This window comes from Geotrypetes seraphini, chromosome 1 (assembly GCF_902459505.1).
Source record: "Geotrypetes seraphini chromosome 1, aGeoSer1.1, whole genome shotgun sequence".
NCBI classification, from domain to species: Eukaryota; Metazoa; Chordata; class Amphibia; order Gymnophiona; family Dermophiidae; genus Geotrypetes; species Geotrypetes seraphini.
The window spans coordinates 74,756,712-74,781,421 of NC_047084.1; the positions used below are offsets into that span (position 1 = coordinate 74,756,712).

Genomic DNA, 24,710 nt, shown 5'->3' on the forward strand with positions numbered 1-24,710 from the left:
AGTGCCTCCGTTCCGTGTCCATGGTGTCCCCAGTGCCTCTGTCCCATGTCCATGGTGCCCCCAGTGCCCCCTTTCCGTGTCCTTAGTGCCCCCAGTGCCTCCTTATGTCCCCCACTACCTTCTAGATTTTGTCCACCCCCAAAGACAGCCTGCCTGCCTACCTACCTATCTCCCTCCCTCCCTGCTGCTCTAAAGCCAGCCAGCTTGCCTGCCTACATCCTTCTCTCCCTGCCACAGAAAAAAAAAGCGCCTCTCCCCTTCCTTTACCCCGGTCCGTGCTTGCAATCTTACCTCCCCCCACTGACAAGAAGTCTTTCCAACGTCAATTCTAATGTCGGAGAGGATGTTCCGGGCCAGCCAATCACTGCCTGGCTGGCCTGGAACGTCCTCTCCGACGTCGGAATTGACGTCAGAAAGACTTCTTGTCAGCGGGGGGAGGTAAGATTGCAGCGGCGCGGGCTGGGGGAAAGGAAGGGCAGGAGGACCTGGACCTGTCTGGCTGTGCACCCCCCAAGCCGTGCACCCGGGGCGGACCACCCTCCCAATCTCCCCCTTGGTACGCCACTAGGCAAGCCCAATCAGTGTTCCTTCTGTTTAGTGAATCAAGGGCTTCCCACTTATGCATGCCATTTCCCCTCATTTGCATGGGCGCATCAGATCGGGTGGGAGATTGATTGTTAGTGAATCGGGTTGGGTTTGGGGAACGCTCGGAAACTGGTCAGGAGATGATCGGTGAGCTTAGTGAATCTAGCCCTGTGTGTCAAATGATAGAATGCCTCCAATAGTCACTGCATTAACCCTCCCTTTTACAAAGCTACGGTATTGGCTGCCATGTGGGAAATACTCTGGTGCTCATTAAGTCCCTACGAGTATTGGAATGATTACTGCAGCAGCAGCCACTGCTGTGGCTTTGTAAAAGGAGCCCTAAATTTGTAGCATCTGCGCAGTGAAGTCCTGTGTTAAGCTGTAGTAACTGCAGATTTTTCTGCAGTTTAATTAAAGGGCTCCATAGTGTGTAATATTCCTTTTAAATATGGGTTTAACTTTGTGTCTTTTTTTGTACAGGGTAGGTGCTAGAGAACCTGATGCTTTCCTGGGGATTTAACATTCCTCGATTCAAATATCGGTCACATCTGTTCATCTGCAAAATCAACTTAACAAGAATTCATCAACACTTCCTTCCTTCTGTGGCTGAATACAATTGTTTTTGTTTGTGTGCAAAAGTCCCACCACTTCTTGCCAAGCTGAAACATGTAACAGTTTTTGTCCTGAGCATTTTTTTTTCTCCCCATCAGTTCTGTTTTGTTTAAGTGTAGACTCAGGTAATGTACATGCCTGCTTTGCATTGGAAATGAAAAACAATTATAAACATGGGACCCAAGAAACACATCTTCAAATGATGTAGACATTTTTGGTCCACCACAATGCCCATTACTCAAGAAAATGCTATTTTTTATCTTCCCCTCATTTATCAGTGGTTGCAAGACAATGTGATAGAGGAAGGGCCAGAGCAGGGCCTTTATTCATCTGCCATTCACAAGCTAAGAGAATACATACAGTTCAGTTTTAATGTGGATGAAAACAAACTACAGCAGAGCCAAAATCTGTTAGATAGGGAAATACGTACCGTTTACCTAACCAAAGGAGTGGAAGATACCGAGGTTCATGGCTTAAGTTTTGGGAACATCCCAGTGTTTGGAGACTATGGAGAAAAACGAAGGAGTGGTAAAAAAAGAAAAGTGCATAATGGACCAGTACTTGATGTTGGATGCATTTGGGTTACGGATCTTAAGAAACACAGCCCAGCTGCGAAATGTGGGAAAATGAAACTTCGTGATGAAATTCTTTCACTAAATGGACAGTTAATGGTTGGTGTGGATGTTTGTGGGGCAAGGTAAGTTTACTGGACTGTTTTTAAAACTGTTAACCAGCAAAGCAAGCATTATTAAATTTGACCTTTTAGTTTTTAGGAGCAAGAAAGGGTGTTTCAAGCAACATACTACAAGTGAAGGAATGAACTTTGTTATTCCTTGACAAAGGAAAGTGCACATTAGCACTGATTTTTTTTGAAAACTTTAAATTGCATAGCCATAGAGAGAAACCATTATTTGTAAAATAGGAAAAATGCACGCAATAAGCTGAACCTAATACCGTATTTTCACGCAAATAACACGCACCCGTATAAAACGCGCACACGTGTATAGCGCGCAGAAATCACGATGATAAGCACAAAAACTTTGGTATAACGCGCTCACGATTATACCGCGCATGCTGCCCGACTCTCCGTTCACCCCCCTGACTTCCGTGCACTGCCCCGCCTCTCCGTGCGCTGTCCCGACTCTCCGTTCACCCCCCCTGACTTCCGTGCACTGCCCCGACTTTCCGTGCGCTGTCCCGACTCTCCGTTCACCCCCCCTGACTTCCGTGCACTGTCCCCCCTTGAAGGTCTGTCCCCATCCTGAAAGCCTGATGCCCCCCCCCCGACGTCCGATACATCCCTCCCCCCGAAGGACCGCCGATTCCCCAACAATATCGGGCCAGGAGGGAGCCCAAATCCTCCTGGCCACGGCGACCCCCTAACCCCACCCCGCACTACATTACGGGCAGGAGGGATCCCAGGCCCTCCTGCCCTCGACGCAAACCCCCCTCCCCCCAACGACCGCCCCCCCAGCCGACCCGCGACCACCCTGGCGACCCCCACGACCCCCCCACCCCCCTTCCCCGTACCTTTGGTAGTTGGGCCAGAAGGGAGCCCAAACCCTCCTGGCCACGGCGACCCCCTAACCCCACCCCGCACTACATTACGGGCAGGAGGGATCCCAGGCCCTCCTGCCCTCGACGCAAACCCCCCTCCCCCCCAACGACCGCCCCCCCCAAGAACCTCCGACCGCCCCCCCAGCCGACCCGCGACCCCCCTGGCGACCCCCACGACCCCCCCACCCCCCTTCCCCGTACCTTTGGTAGTTGGCCGGACAGACGGGAGCCAAACCCGCCTGTCCGGCAGGCAGCCAACGAAGGAATGAGGCCGGATTGGCCCATCCATCCTAAAGCTCCGCCTACTGGTGGGGCCTAAGGCGCGTGGGCCAATCAGAATAGGCCCTGGAGCCTTAGGTCCCACCTGGGGGCGCGGCCTGAGGCACATGGTCGGGTTGGGCCCATGTGCCTCAGGCCGCGCCCCCAGGTGGGACCTAAGGCTCCAGGGCCTATTCTGATTGGCCCACGCGCCTTAGGCCCCACCAGTAGGCGGAGCTTTAGGATGGATGGGCCAATCCGGCCTCATTCCTTCGTTGGCTGCCTGCCGGACAGGCGGGTTTGGCTCCCGTCTGTCCGGCCAACTACCAAAGGTACGGGGAAGGGGGGTGGGGGGGTCGTGGGGGTCGCCAGGGGGATCGCGGGTCGGCTGGGGGGCGGTCGGAGGTTCTTGGGGGGGGACGGTCGTTGGGGGGGAAGGGGGTTTGCGTCGAGGGCAGGAGGGCCTGGGATCCCTCCTGCCCGTAATGTAGTGCGGGGTGGGGTTAGGGGGTCGCCGTGGCCAGGAGGGTTTGGGCTCCCTTCTGGCCCGATATTGTCGGGAAGTCGGCGGTCCTTCGGGGTGGGGGTGCGAGTGGTCCTGCCGGGGGGGGGGATGTATCGGATGTCGGGGAGTCGGCCGGGCAAGAGGGCTTGGGCTCCCTCTTGCTCCGATCGTGGATGCGGGTGCGGGTGGGAGCGCGTGCGAGCGGTCGTTCGGGGTGGGGGTGCGAGTGGTCCTGCCGGGGGGGGGGATGTATCGGACGTCGGGGAGTCGGCCGGGCAAGAGGGCTTGGGCTCCCTCTTGCTCCGATCGTGGATGCGGGTGGGAGCGCGTGCGAGTGGTCGTTCGGGGTGGGGGTGCGAGTGGTCCTGCTGGGAGGGTGAATCGGGCGTCGGGCGGGGTGGGAACTATGTTTTAAAACTTTTGTATACCGCGCTCACGCATATAACGCGCGAGGGGTATGCGCGGTAGGTAAAAACGCGTATAACGCGCGCGTTATATGCGTGAAAATACGGTATATAAACATCTAAGGAGAAGAATCGGTGTGTGAATAGAGAAATAATCAGAGCTTTCATTCAGGAGGTACTTGCCTGTTAAAAATGATCCACAGTTCTGTTATGGATACACAGGAGTCTGTATTTGAGGTGTTGATTCCCACTTCCCGCAAAACTGTAGAAGGGTATCACTTTTAAGAGCTTTAAACTCCTTCCCTTCTGCAGTGGAGAACAGTACCCTCCTCTGTTCCTTCTGAAAGCAAACTCAGAAGGTGTGTTTTCTCTGCTTCTCTTTATTATTTTCAGGTATTTTTCTGTCTGATTAAAAAACCAAATTCTTCATGACTTTGGTGCTCAGAGGTCCCCTGCTAGGTCATTCTCCATTAGGGAAAGGACGCAGTCCAGCGTGACAAGACTGCTGCTCCCAGTCCAGTCTCATAGAGTACCTGTGGAGCCTGCCTGCTTTGGGTTCCATCAGGAGCTCAGGGTCCGTCTCTCTGGGAGCGACTCACTTGCTGATTTTTATCGGAGACTTGAGCACAAGCTGTGTGGCCCCTGAGTAAGAACCCTCTGGGTATCTAATCTAATATAAGATTTGTGGTTCGCTCTATGCCTATAAAGGTTCAAGGTGATTTACAATTACACAAGAACCCATACAAACATGGGGAGCTTACAGAAGAGCTTACAAAACAAGAGCCGTTACAGACGAGGGAAGCTTATAAAGTAGATATTGTGGGGATCATGGGTATCAATGAGCCAGCTGTGTAATTTCTCCCCCCATCGCTGCATGAGGAATCTTGGGGGTGGGAGGCATTTGTCGTGATCTGGCCCACCGGCAGCCAGAAGAATTCCTTTGAAGATTGAGGTCTGTACAATTTCTGAGGCAGAAATCCTTTTCCTGCAGCCAGGCTGATTCAGGCAAACGAGCACCAGAAGTCACAGTGAGTACTCCCATAATTCCTGAAAGGGGAACATTGGGTGATGGGGGAGGTCTGTAGTTTTCAGTTTTATAGGTTTCTGAGGTTAGAACTTAGGTTCCCCTTCTCCAAAACCCTAAAATCACAATTTTTTAGTTTTCTGTTCTGTCGCCAGTGGCCTGTTTTTGTTGCAATTTTTTTTTTTAAATTGTGACGTTATAAAATTAGTTAATGGGAAGGTGGGGGGGGGGTAGAATATTTATTTGGAAAAGTAAAATTATTTTTTTTATTATATTGATAGCATAAGATATAATATTATTGTTTATAACTAGGATAAGAAGGGGAGGAAAAATTGTTTAATAATTGTGATAAGAATGTATTTTCATATAGTTTTTCTGATTCTTCAATTATATACATTATAAAAGTTTGAAATGTCAATAAAGATTTACAAAAAAAAAATAAAAATTGTGCCCATCTTGGATTTTTAGTGATCTAATATAAAACTAAGTTTTTCTGCCTCAAAAATGCTCACTTTTGCTAGTGACTGCCTCTTATTCAAAGCTAAGCCCATTACAAATACCCGTGGTAAATAGAGCTCGCAATTCATTCAAACTCCACAGAAACAAGACCAAGGAAAGAAAATTGAAAAAAATAGTATGCCTTAGAACACCCACCCCAACTAAATATGGTAACCTCAAGGGATACTATCTCAACACACGTTCAGTAAGAAACAAAGCTCAAATACTACACGATTGGCTGACACAAACGAACCCTGACTTCCTATTTCTGACTGAAACATGGATGTTTTCAGACACCGATACAATTATGAAATAAATGCTTCCCCAGGGTTACATAATAATACCTCTATCTAGAAACTGGAAAAAAGGGGGTGGGATAGCAATAATCTTAAAAGAATCCTATGATTATAGCAAAAAGATCTGGAAATATTAACTTGCAAAATCACCAACACCCAACTGGAAGAGGCATTAACCGTGACACTATTTTACATTCCCCCCCAAAAGTGGACTAGTACTAGAGAAGAGTTCTTTGAATACCTCACTATTAGCACCCTAAAAGAAAAGTACAACCTGGAACTAGCAGACATAAACGTTCACCTAGAACAAGTGGAAAAACCAGACGTGATAGAAATTGACACTTTCGGGGAGACAAGATGGCGACGAGAGCGGACGCCTGAGTAGGAGGCTCCCTCTCTTGCAGTCGGCAGGCGTTTTGCTGAAGTGACCTAGCAACCCTCTTACCTCGATATGGGGAAGAGGAAAGGAGCCCTTCGCAGCAATCCTCCGGCTGCGATAGCGGCACCGCGTCTGGTGCAAACTACAATCGAGGGAGCGTTAGCCCGCTCGAGTGAATCTTCGGGGGCTACTTCAGGGGTAAGCCCGAATACGTCGGGCGAACTCAGCCAGCACATTCGGGCGTTGTTGAGCCCGGAGCAGAGGCAGCCACCACCACAACCCGGAAGCAGTGCAGAGTCGGGAGTTCCTGAGGAAGTCATGACCCCGGAAGGTACATCGATCCCCAGAGAAGGAGGACAGCCAGCTCCAATTCTATCGGGAGCTGAAGAAGCTAGAGAACAGCAGCAGCTTTCCCACTCTGCAGAGGAGTTGAGAGGAGCTTCGGGAGGAAGTAACATCAACTTTGGGGTGTTGGAGAAGCCTAAGGTAATAAATATGGAGGCTTTATGGCAGGCCATATCAGTTATGGACGCTAACCTCAAACTATCTTTTTCCACTTTAAAAATTGATTATGGGACCATTCACTCTAAAGTGGAGCAACAGGGCTTGGTCCTTAAAGATTTAAGTGAGAAATTAGAAAAACAGGAGTCAAGAATATCCGAAATGAAAACTTTGGATTTGGAATTGGTAAAAGAAAGATCATTTACTGCCAGGAAAATGGAAAGTTTTGAGAACCAACTAAGGAAAAATAATCTGAGACTCCTAAATTTTCCTAAATGTCCCTTAATTTCACCAATGGAGATGGCAAGAAAATACTTTAAGGAAATTTTGCTAATTCCCACAGAAAGTTTGCCACCAATTGTTAGAGCTAATTATCTGCAACTAAAGAAACCTGTAGAAGTTTCCACTCCTAATGAGATTCAAGGGACAGATAATGACAACATGAATTTAACGACGTTTCTGGAGAACTCTTTAGAGGTTATAACGGAAAGGAAAACCCTGTTAATAACTCTTGCTTTAGAAAGTGATAGAGAATATATACTACGCTTGTTTTTTCGTCATATTAATGATCAATTTTTAGGCTCTAATGTTCGAATATTTCCTGACATGTCATTGAGATCTCAGAGGCGTAGGAAGGAATTCTTGGCATTAAGGCCAAGAGTCCTAGCCTTGGGAGCAAATTTTATGTTGAAATTTCCTGTAAAATGTTTTGTTTCATATCAGAATAAGAATTACTTATTTTTTGAGCCTAAACAATTGATAGGATTTATAGAATCTAAAGAGCATGTAGGGCCTGTAACTGAAAATGAGTAACCTGCTATGAATGGCTGTAGCACCGCAGGAAAATGCCGCTTTCTATGTTGGATAAGATTCGTCTTATTTCTTATTTTTATTTTTTCTTAAGTCTCTCTCCAAAAGTTGTGGACTAAATAATTTGAACTATTATTGAGTAACCAAAACACTGTGTTAAGTGGAATTGGGGTTATAGTTTTGGTTTTTTTTTTTTCTCTTATAATATTTTGTGTAATCTGTGTACAAGTATGTTTATTGCTTGTTTGTATTAATCAAATTGAATAAATAAATAATAATAAAAAAAAAAGAAATTGACACTTTCTTAAAAACTCTGTTTCAAAATACCAAAACCAGAGAAAACACATGAAAAAGGCCACCAACTTGAAATAGTTACTTTTTCGCAAAAAGAAATCCCTGAACCAAAGATCCATCATAGCACAGGGACCTGGGAAAAATGCATCTGGTCAGATCACTACATATGTAATTTTGATTTATATTGGCAAAAAAAATCACCCCCAACCAAAATTTAAAAGGAAAAACCCTAAATCAACCACAGTCACCAGAAGAGGAATTATAAATCCAATAGAATTCTGGGCCCACTATGAACTACAACTCAAAACTGAGGAAATACAGGACTTCCCAACTAAATGGGCAAGGTTTAGCAAAGAAGTGTTAGACCAAATAGCACCATTCCAAACATACAAAAAGAAAGAAAGGGAACTAAATGAATGGTTCAACTCTGAATTACTAATTCTAAAACAGGAACTGAGAAAACTAGAAAGAATCTGGCAAAAAACAAACAAAGAGGAAAACAAAATACACTGGAAACAAAAAATGAAAAACTACAAAAAAATTGATTAGAGAAAAACGAACAAAACACTACGCACAAAAAATAGGGACACCCAAAACAAATAGCAAAGAGCTGTCCCAGTTGGTAAATAGACTAACAGACACTACCCAAATCCTGCTACAGGAAAATGAATGTATACCCTCGGCAGAAACCCTTGCCACTTTTTTCAACAATAAAATCTTAGACGTAAGAGCAACCATACCCTCATCCTCACCCAACTTTGAATTCCAACTTGGACCCCACGAAAAAGAACCCAGAGTAGACATGCTCTGGAACCATTTTGAACCTCCACAATGGCACCAATTTCTAACCCTGTACAATAAATATACTAAATTGAACTGCCTACTGGATGTATGTCCTTCCAAGACCTTGAAAACAGCTTCACTAGATTTCAAAAAGGATCTATTCAATTGGATAACAACCACCCTCACAGAAGGAACATTTCACGAGGAAATGTGACATATACTGATCATACCCATCCCTAAAGATCAAAAAAACTCACTAGCCCTGGAAACCAACTACAGACCCATAGCAAGCATCCCCTTATTTACCAACTGCTCGAAGGATTGATCAACTTAGAGCTAGTGAACTATCTAGACAAATTTAGCATACTCAATGAACACCAGTCAGGATTCAGAAAAGGTTTTAGCACCGAGATAGTCCTAAGCCTCAATCCTAAATCACCTATACGACTTATTCAGCAAAGGAAAAAGTGCTCTGATTTTACAACTAGACTTCAGCAGTGCTTTTGATCTTGTTGATCATGAAATAATGCTACCCTGCCTAGATGAAATAGGACTTACGGGAAGAGTAAGGAACTGGATACAGGGTTTCTTAACAAAGAGATCATACCATGTGGTTAGTGATGGGACATACTCAAACTCCTGGAAAAACCCCTCGGGAGTACCACAGGGTTCACCACTATCACCTACACTAGTTAACATCTACGTATCATCCTTAGGACACTTACTGTAAAAGCTAAACTTAAACTACTACATATATGCAGATGACATTTCCATTTTAATCCCAGTGAACAGCATAACAAACGAAACCTCAGAATACATTTCTCATATCATGACAGAAATTAGAACATTGGACAATCAACTTCAAACTGAAACTAAACACAGAAAAAACAAAAGTCTTCCTTGCAAGCCCAACAGACAAAATTACCAAAACAACATTACACATAAAAGACCACGACTACCTGATTACTAAAACAATAAAAATATTGGGAGTCACACTAGACACACATTTGACAATGGGTGAACACACGGATGTAGTGGTAAAAAAGTGCTTCCTGGCATTATGGAAATGAAAGACCATCAAAGAATACTTTGACCCATTATCATTTAGATTATTAGTGCAATCACTAGTGCTTTCTACACTGGACTATTGCAATATCGTTTACATGGGTATACCCAAAAAAACAATGAGGAAACTTAGAATTGTTCAGAACACAGCAGTCCACTTGAAATTTGGATTGAAAAAAAGCGACCATGTCAGCCCCTACTACAGACTGCTGCACTGGCTGCCAGTCGAGGCACGAATAATATTCAAGTTCTCTTGCATATGTTTCAAGCTGGTTTGGGGACTAGCTCCTACATACTTGCTATCCCACTTCGTATTATAGAGTCCCATAAGACAAACCAGAAACTGCAATCTATTTGCATATCCAAGCATTACCGGCATTAAATACAAAACCTTTCTGGAAAGAACTTTTGTGTACCAAGCAAACAAACAACAACACTGGCTTGACAACTACATTAATGGAGCTAGACTAACCTACGACATTTTTAGAAAAACCATAAAAACTGCCTTATTCGACAGATATATCACCTAAACAGTAACTCTGTTAATCCTTTTCTTTTCTATTTCTATCCAATGCCCCTCCGAAATTCTTAACAAACTGTATTTTGTAATTTGCTCCTATTTCTAGACAGACCTATGACATTTTAGAAATGTCATAAAAACTGTCTTATTCGACTGATATATCACCTAAACAGTAACTCTGCTAAAACTGTATTTTGTAATTTGCTCCTATTTTTAACATGTCCCCTCTGAAAATACTTAATAAACTGTATATTGTATTTCGCTGTATTTCAAGATTCTACATACTGTAATTTCACTGATTATCTGCATATTGTAACTCGCTGATTGTCCAGCTCTCTTCAAATGTAAACCGCCTAGAATTCACACGATTATTGGCGGTATAGAAGAATAAAGTTATTATTATTATTATAGGAATCCATACTACCCTCCCTGTGCAGATTTTTGTGATTCACCTGATTTATGCCTTGGACTTTCCCAGCATCTGTCTTGGGATCTTTTCTACTTTATCTAAGATTAAGCAGAGATGTGTTGCAAGAACAGGGGGTTTCCCTTTTCCTTTTCCTTTCCTCTTGGGAGGTTTCTATAGCCCCTGCTTGTTAGTAGATTGTGTGTGATTTATTGTTCACTGTTTGCTTGTTAATTGTTTATTAATCATTGTTCTATTTCCTAAGTTTCAGAGCAGAGCAGAATGTTTGTTGCTGAGGGAGTTAATGCCTCTCCTTCTCCTTTCTTTTGTTTCAATGGAGTTCGGTTGCTTTGGTACCAACTGAGGAGGGTGCTATTCTCCACTGCAGAAGGGGAGGAGTTCCAATATTTGTTTACCATGAATCCCTGAAGAAGGCGTGTTTTCTGAAACACGGACCGTGTTGGGTCTTTTGGTTTGTAAAAAGGTGGTATTGGTTACCGCATTTAATATTAGGTAAAATAAACATTGCCTGCATCTTGTACATATCAGTCTGCAGTTTGGGTTTTGTTTCTTGCTTTTAAGATGCATTTAGTAGCCAGCATGTAAAACCCCAGCCCCTGTACAATGGGCTAAAGACCAAGCTGTGCAAGAAAATAAAGGCAGAATAAAAATTAATATAATAATTTGAATGTGCCAGCTTTGGCAATTTGGATATGTAGCATCTCTGATATCTTTCTATTTTGCACAGAACAGGAGGAAATGCATTTCTGTTTCTATTTCTTTAATGTCATACTGCATGCAAAGTCTGGCTTCTTGGGGTTTCTGGTTTTTGTGTGTTCATTTCTGTTTCTAATTTGTGGTCATTCTATATTTGGTAAAACTTTATCCATGTGCTGCATTAGTAACCAAGGTGAGGTATTTTGAAAGTATATAATTTTTTATTTATCAAAATTTTTAAACATTATCATTTATACAAATAATAAGAAAAGGAATTTAACAAAAACATAAATAAAAAGTAATTATAACCCAAAAGGTTATAACAATAGTTTCCTCAAGCCCACATAAATTGAGAGAGCACAAACAGGTTTTTTGAAATAATCAGAAACAATCAAATATAATCATGATCAAATGATCAAACAAAATGGTGCCCAGATATTTTCAAAATTCCAGATATTAATTACGTGGTCACAGAAGAAGAACTAACTTCATGATGTTGTAAAAATTGTTCTAACTGCATTGAATCCCAATAAACATAATCATTTTCTTCAAACCTAACCAAGCATTTACAAGGAAATTTTAAGTAAAAAGTGGCACCCAAAGCCAACACCCTAGATTTCAAAACCAAGAAAGATTTTCTTCTCAATTGTGTTGCTTGGGCCACATCCGGAAATATCAATACATTATCTCCACAAAATTTAGCTTGCTTATTTTGAAAATAAGCTTTCATTATTAAGGATTTATCTATCTCTCTTGTACATGTTATTAAGAGTGTAGCTCTAGTTGGAATCACATCTTGTGAATCCTCCAAAAATCCTGTTAAATCAAAATCAATTGGTTCCAACTGATCTACACCTGATTCTATGGAAACTTTCTTCCTCTGAGGAATATAATATAAATTTGTTAATGGCAAATTTTCTACGTCAGTCATCCCCAAAACTTCTTTAAAGAATTTCTTAACCAAAATTTCTGGAGACAACAAATGAGTTTTGGGGAAATTGACTAGACGAAGATTTTTTGCTCTCTGCAAATTTTCCATTTTTTCAAATTTCATATGAGTGATATGAAAGTCCTTAACCGCTGTTGAGGAAACTGCTTGTAATGTAACCACTTGAGACTCTGTTGTTTTAACTATTTTTTCCAAGAAAGTATATAATTTTTAATAGTATGGCTTGTTCTTTTTTCCCAATTAGAGGGGAAATTCTAGGGACTGGTATAATATCTGCAGTGCTTCATTTCATAGATTTTGTGACCAACTGTAGGGGGCTTGAATATTGTGTGGGTGGGTCTCTGGGTGTTATATCACCCCTTAAGTGTGACCTTGCTTGTGAGTACCAACACCCTTTTTATTGTTAGAAAAACAAAAACCATTGAGCTCTTAGTAATAAGAGGGCTAGGTGGAGGAAGGTCAAGATGTAATGAGGCAGATGGAAATAGATGCCTTCTGTGTAAGAACATAAGAATAGCCTTACTGGGTCAGCCCAATGGTCCATCAAGCCCAGTAGCCCGTTCTCAAGGTGGCCAATCCAGGTCACTAATACCTGGCCAAAACCCAAGGAGTAGCAATATTCCATGCTACCGATCCAGGGCAAGCAATGGCTTCCCCCATGTCTTTCTTTCCCATGTCTTTGGCCATGTTTAATTTTAGATGGTGGTTAGACATCTGATTCTCAGGCAGGCAGGCTGAGATTCGGGTCTGAATTCCCACAGAAATTTTGGGCATAGAGAGGTAGATTTAACCTTGAGAATATTGACAATTTAACCCTACTCTTCTGTCTTTGAACCAGTTCTTAATCCATAGTAGGATGTTCTCTCATCCCTTGACTTTCTAATTTCCTTATAAATCTTTCATGAGGTATTTTGTCACAGGCCTTTTGAAAATCAAAATACACAATATTGACCAGTTCACCTTTATCCACATATTTATTCATGCCTTTGAAGAAATATAATAGATTGGTGAGACAAGAGTTCCTTTGACTAAATCCATGTTTGCTTTGTCTCATTGATCAATGCTTATGTGTAATTTTGGTCTTTATAATAGTGTCTACCATTTTGCCTGACACCAATGTCAGACTCACTGATCTATAATTTCCCGGATCACCTTTAGAATTCTTTTTAAAAATTGGCATTATGTTGGCCACACTCCAGTCTTCCAGTACCATGCTGGATTTTAAAAATAAATGAAGATAAATTAAACATTACTAACAATTGTTCTGCAAGTTCATTTTTGAATTCTATCAGTACTCTGGGATATATACTATCTGGTCCAGGTGATTTGCTACACTTCAGTTTGTCAGTTTGCCCTATTAGTTAGGTGCCATTGACTCGTGTTTGAGTCTTAGCGACTTGATGAATTACAGATCTAAAAAGAAATCAGTTTTGTGGGTCTCCAAAACTGAACACAATACTCCAAATGTGGCCTCACCAATGACCTTTATAGGGGCATCAACACTGGTTATGCCTCTCTTTATACAGCCCAGCATCCTTCTGGCAATAGCCACCACCTTGTCACACTGTTTTTTCGCCTTTAGATCGTCGGACACTTATCACCCAAGGTCCTTCTCATCTGTGCATATCTGCCTCTCACCTCCAGCATATACGGCTCCTTCCGATTAATCCCCAAATGCATTACTCTGCATTTCTTTGCATTGAATTTTAGTTGCCAGATATAAGATCATTCCTCTAACTTTTGTAGATCCTTTTTCATGTTTTCCACTCCCTCCTCAGTGTCTACTGTTCCAAATCTTGTTGTCATCTGCAAAAGAAGGCAAACGTTACCTTCTAACCCTTCAGCAATGTCATCGACAAACATATTGAACAGGATCGGTCCCAACAGCGACTCCACTACTGACCTTTCCTTCCTCCGAGTGACTTCCATTAACCACCACCCTCTGGCGTCTGTCCGACAACCAATTTCTAATCCAGTTCACCACTTTGGGTCCTAACTTCAGCCCTTCAAGTTTGTTCAAGAGCCTCCTATGAGAAAACATGTCAAAGGCTTTGCTGAAATCTAGGTAAATTACATCTAGCATATGTCCTTGATCCATATGTTGACCTTGACAACTGCATCAAATGTATTGTTGAAAAATTTACAAAGAAACAACCTGTTTATTTTTTATTTTTTTAATTCTTTATTCATTTTGCAACTTTTATCAAGTGTATAAATAATTGACAAATAAAATTTAATACATCACTTGAATATCTATCAGTTAACATTAATACATAAAATTTTACTCTCAACCCTCCCATAACATATGCAATCATATATAATATACAGATATTGATTCCAAATAAATTAACCACAAATAGAATTAAGAATTCCTCCCCATCCCTTATTATCTTTATATTTTTTATGGAAAATGGTATCTAATCATTACAATAACTTTTCAATGGCCTCCAGATCTCTTCAAATTTATTATAATTTCCTCTTTGTATAGCAAGTGCTCTTTCCATTTTATAGATGTGACATAGTGAGTTCCACCAGAAACAATAATTGAATCTATTCAAATTTTTCCAATTAAATGTGATTTGTTGTATGGCGACTCCTGTCATGATCAATAAAAGCTTATTATTGTTTGATGAAATTTGACTCTGCGTCCTCATTGACATTCTGAAAAGAATTTTATCATAAGATAATGCCACAAGGTTCCCCAATAAACAATTTATTTGGCCCCCAAATAGATCTCCAAAAGGCCAAAATAAAGGGACAAAAGAATAATAAATGATCTAGAGTCCCTACTTCGAGATTCCAATGCCAACATCTATTAGACTTAGAGCTATTTAACTTCTGTAATCTAACGGGGGTCCAAAAAGCTCTAAGCAGGAGAAAGAACCAAGTTTGTCTCATAGATGCGGACATTGTACATCTCATTCTCCAAGACTAAATTCGTGGCCATTGAGATGCTTAATCTCAATGCTCCAAATATCCCTAAGACCAGTTTTAGGCTTCTTTTTTACTAATCCGTTTAACAATTTATATCACTGTGCGGCCTGATGCCTCAGGAAGTCCACCTGAAAGCATAAGCACGTACACATTGAGTGCAGAACGTACACATTGAATGGAGAAACCTTAGCAAGGACTGCCGCAGAACGGGACTTGGGGGTGATCATCAGCGAAGACATGAAAACGACCAAACAAGTGGAGAAGGCTTCATCCAGGGCTAGGCAAATGCTGGGTTGTATCCGGAGAAGCTTTGTTAGTCGGAAGCCCGACGTCCTAATGCCTTTGTACAGAACCATGGTGAGGCCTCATCTGGAGTACTGCGTACAATTCTGGAGGCCACATTACCGCAAAGATGTGCTGAGAATCGAGTCAGTACAGCGAATGGCCACCAGGATGGTCTCGGGGCTCAAAGATCTATCATACGAAGAAAGGTTGAACGAATTGCGACTATACTCTCTCGAAGAACGTAGGGAGAGAGGGGACATGATTGAGACGTTTAAGTATGTCACTAGTCGCATCAAGGTAGAAGATGATATTTTCCTTCTTAGAGGACCCTCGGCCACAAGAGGACACCCGCTGAAAATAAAGGGTGGGAAGTTTCATGGCGACACCAGGAAGTACTTCTTCATTGAAAGAGTGGTGGACAGCTGGAATAAGCTCCCAGTACAGTTGGTCGAGGCCAGCAGCGTGCCAGATTTTAAGAACAGATGGGATGCTCATGTCGGATCTCTACGAGGGAAAAGGTCATCAGAGAGCGATTAACTAGGGGGGTGGGTCAATGGAGTGAGCAGACTCGATGGGCCTTGGCCTTTTTCTGCCGTCACTTTCTATGTTTCTAAACTATATTGATTGTTAAGATTTCTCCATTCAGGGAACCCCGCCTGAATGGCCTGCTTCAGTTGCAACCATCTGAAACTTTGTGATTTATTAAGACCATATTTATGTTGCAACTGTGAAAAGTCAAGCAGTTTACCATTAGAAATAACATCGTCCAAAATACGTATTCCTGCAATCATCCAATGCTTCCAGATGACCTTATATCCGCCAATTTGAATCTTGGAGTTTAGCCATATAGATTGATTTGTCAATTTATGTATTGGAACAGGTGAAATATTACTAACATATCTCAAGGTTTTCCATGTATCCATGAATATTCTGTTTTCTTTATACAATCTAGGCATTTTAGTATCTTTCAAATCACAAGAATGCACCAAATTATCTAATCCTAATGATTTCATACATTTACTCGGTTTTTTTATCCATCAATGGATCCATAACAGTGTTAAAATCTCCAGCTACTACTAATTTAGAAGCAGCCAGTGGGAGTATCAATTGCTGTAACATTTTGAAAAATTCATTTTGGTTCGAATTGGGGGCATACACGTTAAATAATGCCAGGGTATTATTTCCCATGCTCATATCTACATGCATCCATCTTCCTAAGGGATCTGAATTAATTGAAAATTAGCTGTACATTTCTTATTTACTAGAATAGCTACCCCCGCTTTTTTCCCCAATGCAGGGGCAAAAAAACAGTATTTCACCCAACTCCCTTTCAATTTTTTTGACTCTGCCGCAGATAGATGTGTCTCCTGTATATAATATACATCGGCATTTTGTTGTTTCAAGAAGGTAAGCAGTTTTTTCCTTTTTAATTTGATTATTGAGGCCATTAACATTCACTGAAAAGATTTTAATCTCCATTACAAATTATATATTCAGAGTAGATGAACCTAATACAAAACTCAATCATATTTTGACTTTTCTGACCATATACCATTTTCCAATTTTGTGACCATTGAACATAAACTTTATCCCTCCCCTAACCTTCCCCTCCCCACCCTCCCTCCTACAACCTGTTTATTTTCTTCTTGGTATTGTATAAAATTTGTCTTGAATTATAAATTCACTTTAAAAAAAACAGGTCTTGTAATCAACTTTTGAGGAAAAAATAATGTTTTTTTTAAAGTGTTTTGAAGCTTGCAGTTTGTTTTACCAGTTGTCACATTGTTGCATCCTACCAATTGTCGATTCCTACCAATTCTTATAGACCCCACCACATTATAGATAAACAGCATAGTTTAACTTGGTAATCAAAGTTTCTAGAGAAAAAATATCAGGTAGCAAAACTTATAACCTGACAGTTGAGATATTAAGAAAAAAAATCAAAAAACACTTATCAGAGTTCTGGTTCAAATCCTTAGCAGTGATTAGATATCAAAACCAGAAACTGAGAAGCAATGCCAGTGTTGGGTAGACATCTATGATCTGTGCCCTGATCAAGGCTGGACAGATTCAGCTTTAGTAGTTGGAGAACAATGTCAATTCTGGGCAGACTTCTACAGTCTGTGCCCTCTTTGTGGCTGGACAGATTTGGATGGGCTGAAATGGAGCTTCAATGACAATTTAAGTAGCTGGAGAACAAGATCAGTGCTTCCGACTCTGAATACATGACTCTGACTCCACTGCCCTGATTTAAAAGGTGAAAAATAGAGATATGTAAGTAATGGTGGTGAAAAGATTTAGGGCTCCTTTTACGAAGCTGTGTTAGGGCATTAACGCGCAGAATAGCGTGCACTAGACGCTAATGTCAGCATTGAGCTGGCGTTAGTACTAGCCGCATAGCACACAGTAATATCCTGCGTGCGCTAAAAACGCTAGCGCACCTTAGTAAAAGGAGCCCCTAATCCAGTGATTATTCTTTCTTCATTTTTTAAAATGGCCATGACAATACTTACCATCTTCTGTTAAGGAGGTGCTAATGCTCCTGATTTATGGATGCACTAACCAGTTAGCATGGTGGTAGTGCACGTGTGCTAGTTGAGTAACATATCCATGCCCCCTCCAAAAAGATAAAAAAAATGATTACCACGTTCTTAGAGTGCCCAGATGCCAAAACTAACAGAACATTTTAGCACCTTCCATGTTAGACTATTTTTTGGTGCGGTAAGTGTGTGCCAGCACTTAAAGCAGCCTAGTAAAAGGACCCCTTAATTAACAGAGTTGAAATTTAGACTAATGAGATATAAAAATTGGGAGTATTGGATAGTTCATTAGTCTAAATTTCAACGCTGTTAATTAAGGGCCTTTATTCAATTATTGATGGTTGCTGGATAATTTCCATGAACATTGATGATTTATATTTAATTTTGAACTTATAAGTGGACTGTTCTTTTCATATTTTATTTTTACAAAGGCAATATATATATGTGACTTTTTCAAATATCCTGCCTGAAAGGACTCGCACATAATTCATATAGCACTTGAAAGTATGTTCTTTGTTTTGTGACTCCCTATTTGAATGAGCATATACCTCCCATGGCATTTTTATAAGTGCCTATTTGCACACTGTTTCACATGCATAAGTCACTTATAAAATTACCTGCAAAGAGACCTCAGCAGCAGGGCAAGGGAAGGAATGCAGAGACCAAGGGCTAGATTCACTAACAATAGTGACTCAATTGCTGTTGGCCGATTTTCCAACAAGGATTGATGGATCTTATTAAGATTGCATGCAAATGATTTGCACACAAACCCACCAACTCAATCGCTCAGTGAGCGATTGAGACATGCACAGAGCCCTAAAAGTAGTGACAGGGGAAGCAGCCTCCTGTCACCACTGTCAGGACTTCTACTTTTTTTTTAATGGAACAGATGTTCTGTGCGACTTAAACACACACCATCTGTCCCATTAGAAAAGCCCCCCCCCACGCTAGCACCCCCAAGCCATTTGTTTTGGCCAATCTGGGACTTCCTTAGGCTCCTTCCTAAAGAAGTCCCTGATTGGGTCAGATGCCAGGCATCTGAGCCAATTAGAGCCTAAGGCTCCTCCCCATGCATCACATGATGCACAGGGGAGGGGCCTAAGGCCCAGTGTCGTTGGAAGAAATGAGGAACAAGAGGTATTTTGAGTACCTCCTGCTCCCAACGTTAAGGTACGGGTGGGGCCGGGGGACCTTTGGTGGCAGGAAGGAGTGAGCATCCCTCCTGCCTTGTTTTTCAGTGGGAGAGGGAGGTCTTTCCAGGCAGTAGGCAGTGGGCATTCCTCCTGCTGTTTTTTTTTTTGGGGGGGTGGATGGAGGTTCTTCATGGCAGGAGGAAGTGAGCATCTCTCCTGCCATATATGGGTCACCGTGTTTGTTGGGGGGGAGCACGTATGTCAGGGGCCATTGGGGGAGGGCCTGCGGTGGGAAATTTTAAAAAAAAAATTTTTATGGGACATATTTTTTAGGAAAAACATCTATTCCATTAAAAAAGAAAAATAACCCCTGCAGACCTGTCGGGTTTTAGCATCAGTAAAACCTGATGCTAAATAGCCAAGCGATATAAGTGAATCAATTGCTTGGCTATTTTGCATGGGGTTTTACTAATTTGCATGGTCGGATCGGAAAATGGGTGATCGAGGGGAAAAACACGTGGTGGGCCATTTAGAGAATCGGGTCGGTTAGCAGCGATCGTCACTAAACCTGTTAGCGATGATCGCTGACTTTAGTGAATCTAGGTGCAAGTAAGATCTGTGGTAGCACAGTAGGCAGGTTCAAATGGGCAGACTGGGTGGTCCTGATCTGCAAACATCATCTTTATTCAAGAATCTATTAGGTGGACGTGATCTGCAAACATTGTCTTTATTCAAGAAACTATTACGTGGATGTATTTTGAAAAATTGGAGAATCTTTCTAATGTAATTCCAGTTGGGATGAAAATATTGGTTCAGTGACATGCTTTTACACCAAGGTGTCACCTTAACAACAGAAAATTTATAGTGCTCTTCATTGAAATTATTATACTATAATTTGAAAAGTATGAACCTCAGTAAAAACTGCAGGTTTAAATTGCTCATGTTGCAATCATTTTTATTACAGGATAAAAAGTAATACCACGGTTAAAGCAATGAAAACGTAAAGTACAACTTGAAGGGAAAAGGAAAAGAAATGCAGTAGTTTAAGATAACCAGTACTTGAAGATGGCAGAAATGACTGAAATATTAAATTTATATGTTTAGTTATGTTTAATCTAGTGCTATTAGTTCCTTAAATTTCTGATTGAGAGGGCTAGTACTAAGCTGCGGTAAAATATCACATACAGCAGCCTAATTTACCATGGGAGTCACTAACATGCAGTAACTAAGTATTGCAGGTTAGTAACTCCTCTGGTAAAGGAGTAATGCAACTTGTGATAAACCTCACAGTTAGTATTTGTTCTGCTCCCTGGGAGTTATCAGACCACTATCACACAGCCTGATGTACCAGGGAGCCTTTTTAAGGGGATTGATGCAGTGGTCTCCAACCTTTTTAAGGTTAAGGGCCACAAGAAAGCTCTGAAGGACCATTTTCATGTAAATAAATGTGAATACATTTCATGTGAATACAAGAAATCTCTGAGGGCTACCAAAAGATTTCAAGCTTACACATACTACTGATTTTGTAAACGCTTTGACCTGCTTGTTCAGACTGGGTACTAAATATTAAACATTAATACTAATATTGATTCTATAACACTTCAAGGATATATTTTAAAAACTCACTTTACTTTGGATTGTCAATAGTAACAAATTCCATAAATGAGACACCTGAGTTGATAACACACTTAAGAGATTGGTTGCAGTTTGCAGTCAAATGGGCAAGATTGAAATGAACACATTTATAGGATTTGAAGAGCATTTCAGCTAACTGTTTGAGGGCAGCAATGGAGGGCTTTTGGGGGGGATACATGTAGCTGTGGGGGCCACATGTTAGAGACCATTGCCCTAACCTCTTCCAAAGACACTTTGAGGGCCCCCAGTCCAAGCCCCCTCTCCTCCATAGAGCTCCGTGAGCCTACATCTCTAATCCCTGGTGTTTTGTGGAATGGGGCAGGAGCAATCCTCAGTTGCTTATACCATGTTTGACCTGTCAACTTTAGAAGTGTATGGCAACTTGACCTAGTGGTGATAATGGTAGTATGGCAAGACTACTGCTAAGATTTGGGAGATGCTATTTTGAACCCAGAACCACTTGGGTTAGGAGTGAATGGGGATCACTTTTGTCTATTTTCGTTAGACAGCAGAGATTGGTGAGGTAGGCCTGGGGGAGGGGTGTGTGGAGAAAGGGGATGGACATATGGGACATTTTCTAAGGGTCCTCAAAGTGTTTTGGGAGGGGGTCTCTGCTGGGATGGGATGGGGGTAAATACTTACACTGTATAGCCCATTTAAGAAAACTCTCCGGGAATAATGGGCCATGTGCTAGTGGGCCAATGCTCCTGGGCAATTTCAAATTGGCATTATTTTTTCACAAATACATCTTGCTTTGTATCTCATTATATGATGTGTGTTGATTTTAACATGTGTTATAATAAAATAATTCAAAGAAAATCCAAAACAAAATAAGAGGAGAGGTGAAATGTGGGTTTTGGTAAAATAATGCACAGTTTTGCCATTTAACACATTAAGAGGCAAAAATCGTGTGTGTGTTACTCCTTTAGGGCTCCTTTTATAAAGCCATGGGAGCAGCAGCTGCTGCGGTAATCGCTTCGACATTCATTGGATTTAATGGGCATTGGAGTGTTTGCCATGCAGAAGCCGCTACTGTGGCTTTGTAAAGGGTGTGTGTGTTTGGGGGGGTTAATACAGGTTAGTAACTACCGGTACTCTTCTGGTGGAAGTCCCACAGTAATTTGAACTGAAGGGAATGTAAAAGCAATAAATAATATAATACAACTTTATCCAGGAGTTTTTATGGACTCTTGAATAATCACACACTAATTCTAAACGAAAGCATTTTAAGATTATTCTGTTGCTGGCATGTTTTGTTATCAGTGCACAGATACAGTAAAGTATGGGTTATACAGGATTATTTGTTAAAGACTTCCTGTAGAGGGCAGTAAAATATTTTGAGTCTGTTGAATTAAATGAAGTTCAGTAGCTGGTTTGTAAAAAATAAATGATTTCTTTGAGTTTCTAAAACTCGTAAAGCTACACTCACTGATGGCTTCTTATGTAGTGACTTTAACTCTACTAGATAAACTATAAATGAGCAGAAATTTGGCTCCTCACCAGTCAATAAAATGAGCTCAGAAACATTTTCTGTCAATTAAACAGGACTGAATCAGGCACTCAACTGGGTGACTTCATCCATAGTAACATAGTACATGACAGCAGATAAAGAATTACAGTATATGGTCTATCCAGTATGCCAAACAGGTGACCTGCCACTCTATGCAGGTTACAGTCCTTCATGATTAAACACTGGTATCACAAACAGAGTCGTTGGTAATTTGCCAAGGTATCAAAAAGAGCTTGCCGACAAGTGAAGTGCTACTGGTGTAAGCACCCCTCCCCAGAAAACAAAACTAAGTGCACCAGAAAATCCTAGAATATATATCACTACTGACACAAAGGAAGAAAAAGTACTACTCTAAACAGATTAGCACAGAAGATCTTCTTAAAATCAAGAAATGTGGGGGTCATGTGATGCTGGAGTGCTGAGCAGATGCCCCTAACTGCAGCTCCAAGGCATGTTCTTGTACAATAACTTCTGGAAGCTTTTCCTGTGGGTTGTGCATCTATTCCAGCATTGGCTGCAGAACTTAGAAATAAAACCAACCCCCTCTGCGAGGTCACCTCTGGGGACACTCCCCTTGAAGCTCAGCTTGTTTCTGCAGCCTTGCTGAGAACTTCTAGTTTCTTCTGCTCGTGATTTTATTTCTCAATTCCTAGTCTTTTAATTTCTTCGGTGCTGCGGATTCACTCCGAGTGTTTCTTCGGCAGGAGATCGCAGACTTTTCCTTAAAGATTGTCTGCTTCTGGAGGGTGCTTATAAGCTTAAACTGCAGTAAGCCCTCTAGACAGCCTGCAGAATGGATCGGGTCTCCAGGATCGGGAGCCATCTCTCCCCTGATTCGTCCGCAAAGGGGTAGAGCGCAGGCTGCTGCGGTTCCTTGGAGGTACGCCGGGATCGGAACCGGACCGCGTATCTTCCTTAATTCCCCTGAGGGGTCCTAGTGGTCATGATCTGTTGTGACAGGGAAGGTGAGATGGTCAGAAGACCTGAAAAAATCCAGTTTAATCAGCTCCTGAGGTACTGATCTCCCTATGCTTGCACTGTGTATTGCTGGCTGCCATTGAAATGCATTTCAGCACATGTCTCTGTGGTGTCTGTCACAGAGTTTGATGATTTTGGGGGTGCTGAAATTGGGGTTTTGGGTGGTTTCCCTTACATACCCTGGTCCCGCCCACCTATAAAATTGCAGTTTTTTGCGTTTCTCTGCGTTTTTCCCGGGTGTTTTTAATGCAAAATCGGCACCCGCGGTGGTTATCTTGGATTTTCTTCAAAGTTTTTAAAAATTATATTTTTTCAACTTAGAAGCTTCGTTTTTGCTCTAAACTTCACAGATGGCCACCTCAGGACAGGATGGCATGGATTCATGTCTTAGATGTGGTGGATGGTGGCCAGATTTGCGACTGTGTATCCTGTGCACCGCGAAGGTGGGGTCAGACGTGTGTGGTTCCCGCACTCCCCTCCTCCTGAGAGGCCTTAACTCCCTTTAATTCCTCTGGAGTCGCATTTGCTGCTTCTGGGGCACCTAAACTGGGCGTGGATGGCGCTTTTGTGAAACGCAAGCGCAGTTCCGGGGAAGTGTTTCCTCAGTCTGCTAATCTTGTGAGATCTGAGATGCACAGAGCGGCTCCGGCAGCCAGTGACTTGTTTTTCTCCAGAATTTGTGGATTTGAGCTATCTGGCTGTATAAAAAAAAGAAAAAAGGGCTTTGCCTGTTTCTCCCACTCGGACTCCAGTACAATAGTCTGTTCCACCTTTGGATGCCAGCATGTCAATTTGTTCCTTTGCTGGGGTACCAGAAAGCAGGTGGCTTGTCCACATCCTTGCTTATGCTTCGGTGTCTGTGCCTTTGCTGTTGCCTGTTTCTTGGGCGGAATCAGATGTAGCTAACTTAGCAGATCTGGGTGATACGCAGAACAATGGGTTCCGAGACCTTGCGGATCACCAGGCGGTGTGCCGGCTCTTCAAGACTAGCCGCCTGCCCAACCTTATTTCTGGGTTACTGTGAACACGGAACCTGGTTTCACAACACGCAGTTCAGGCAGACTGTCCAGTTCTGAGCCTCCGCTGTCCGCCTCCTTGCTGGACAATGTGGTTTTGGCGGAAGTGCTGTTAGAGGTCTGGGAGTCTCCGGAGGGTTCCCTTAACCTTGGACTGGGCAAAGTTGTATCCCCTGACATCAGACTTCACTTAGTGCCTGGTTCCGCTGACGGTGGATTCAGCTGTGGCTCAGGTCGCTAAGCATACCTCTTTATCCTCGGATGGAGGGGTTGTCCTGCAGGATGTTCAGGACAGAAGAGTGAACTTTGTTCTTGTATGTCTTTCTGTTTCCACTACGGCTGGAGTGTGAGCTATGACGGCCACTTCCTTCTGGCCAGGGAATGTCTGACTTTTTTTGGGCAGATGCACTCTATAGCGTCTTGAACTAAGCTAGGAGCTTTTTCAGTGTCCACTCGGTGAATGATTTGGATTCGCCAGTGGTCGGGTGTTCCTTCATCTAAAGCCTACGCTGAGCA

General features: G+C 42.2%; 1 protein-coding gene across 5 annotated transcripts in view; it reads left to right on the forward strand.

Annotated features, from left to right (window-relative positions):
* Nucleotides 1-24,710, forward strand: part of PDZD2 (PDZ domain containing 2) — a 487,038-nt gene that overhangs the window by 55,394 nt on the left and 406,934 nt on the right. For all 5 annotated transcript variants that reach the window (XM_033933443.1, XM_033933453.1, XM_033933424.1 and 2 more), the window contains one exon: nucleotides 1,066-1,894. In XM_033933443.1, coding sequence (XP_033789334.1) covers nucleotides 1,425-1,894 — 470 coding nt within the window. In that variant the 5' untranslated portion in view covers nucleotides 1,066-1,424. The remainder of the gene's footprint in view (nucleotides 1-1,065; nucleotides 1,895-24,710) is intronic.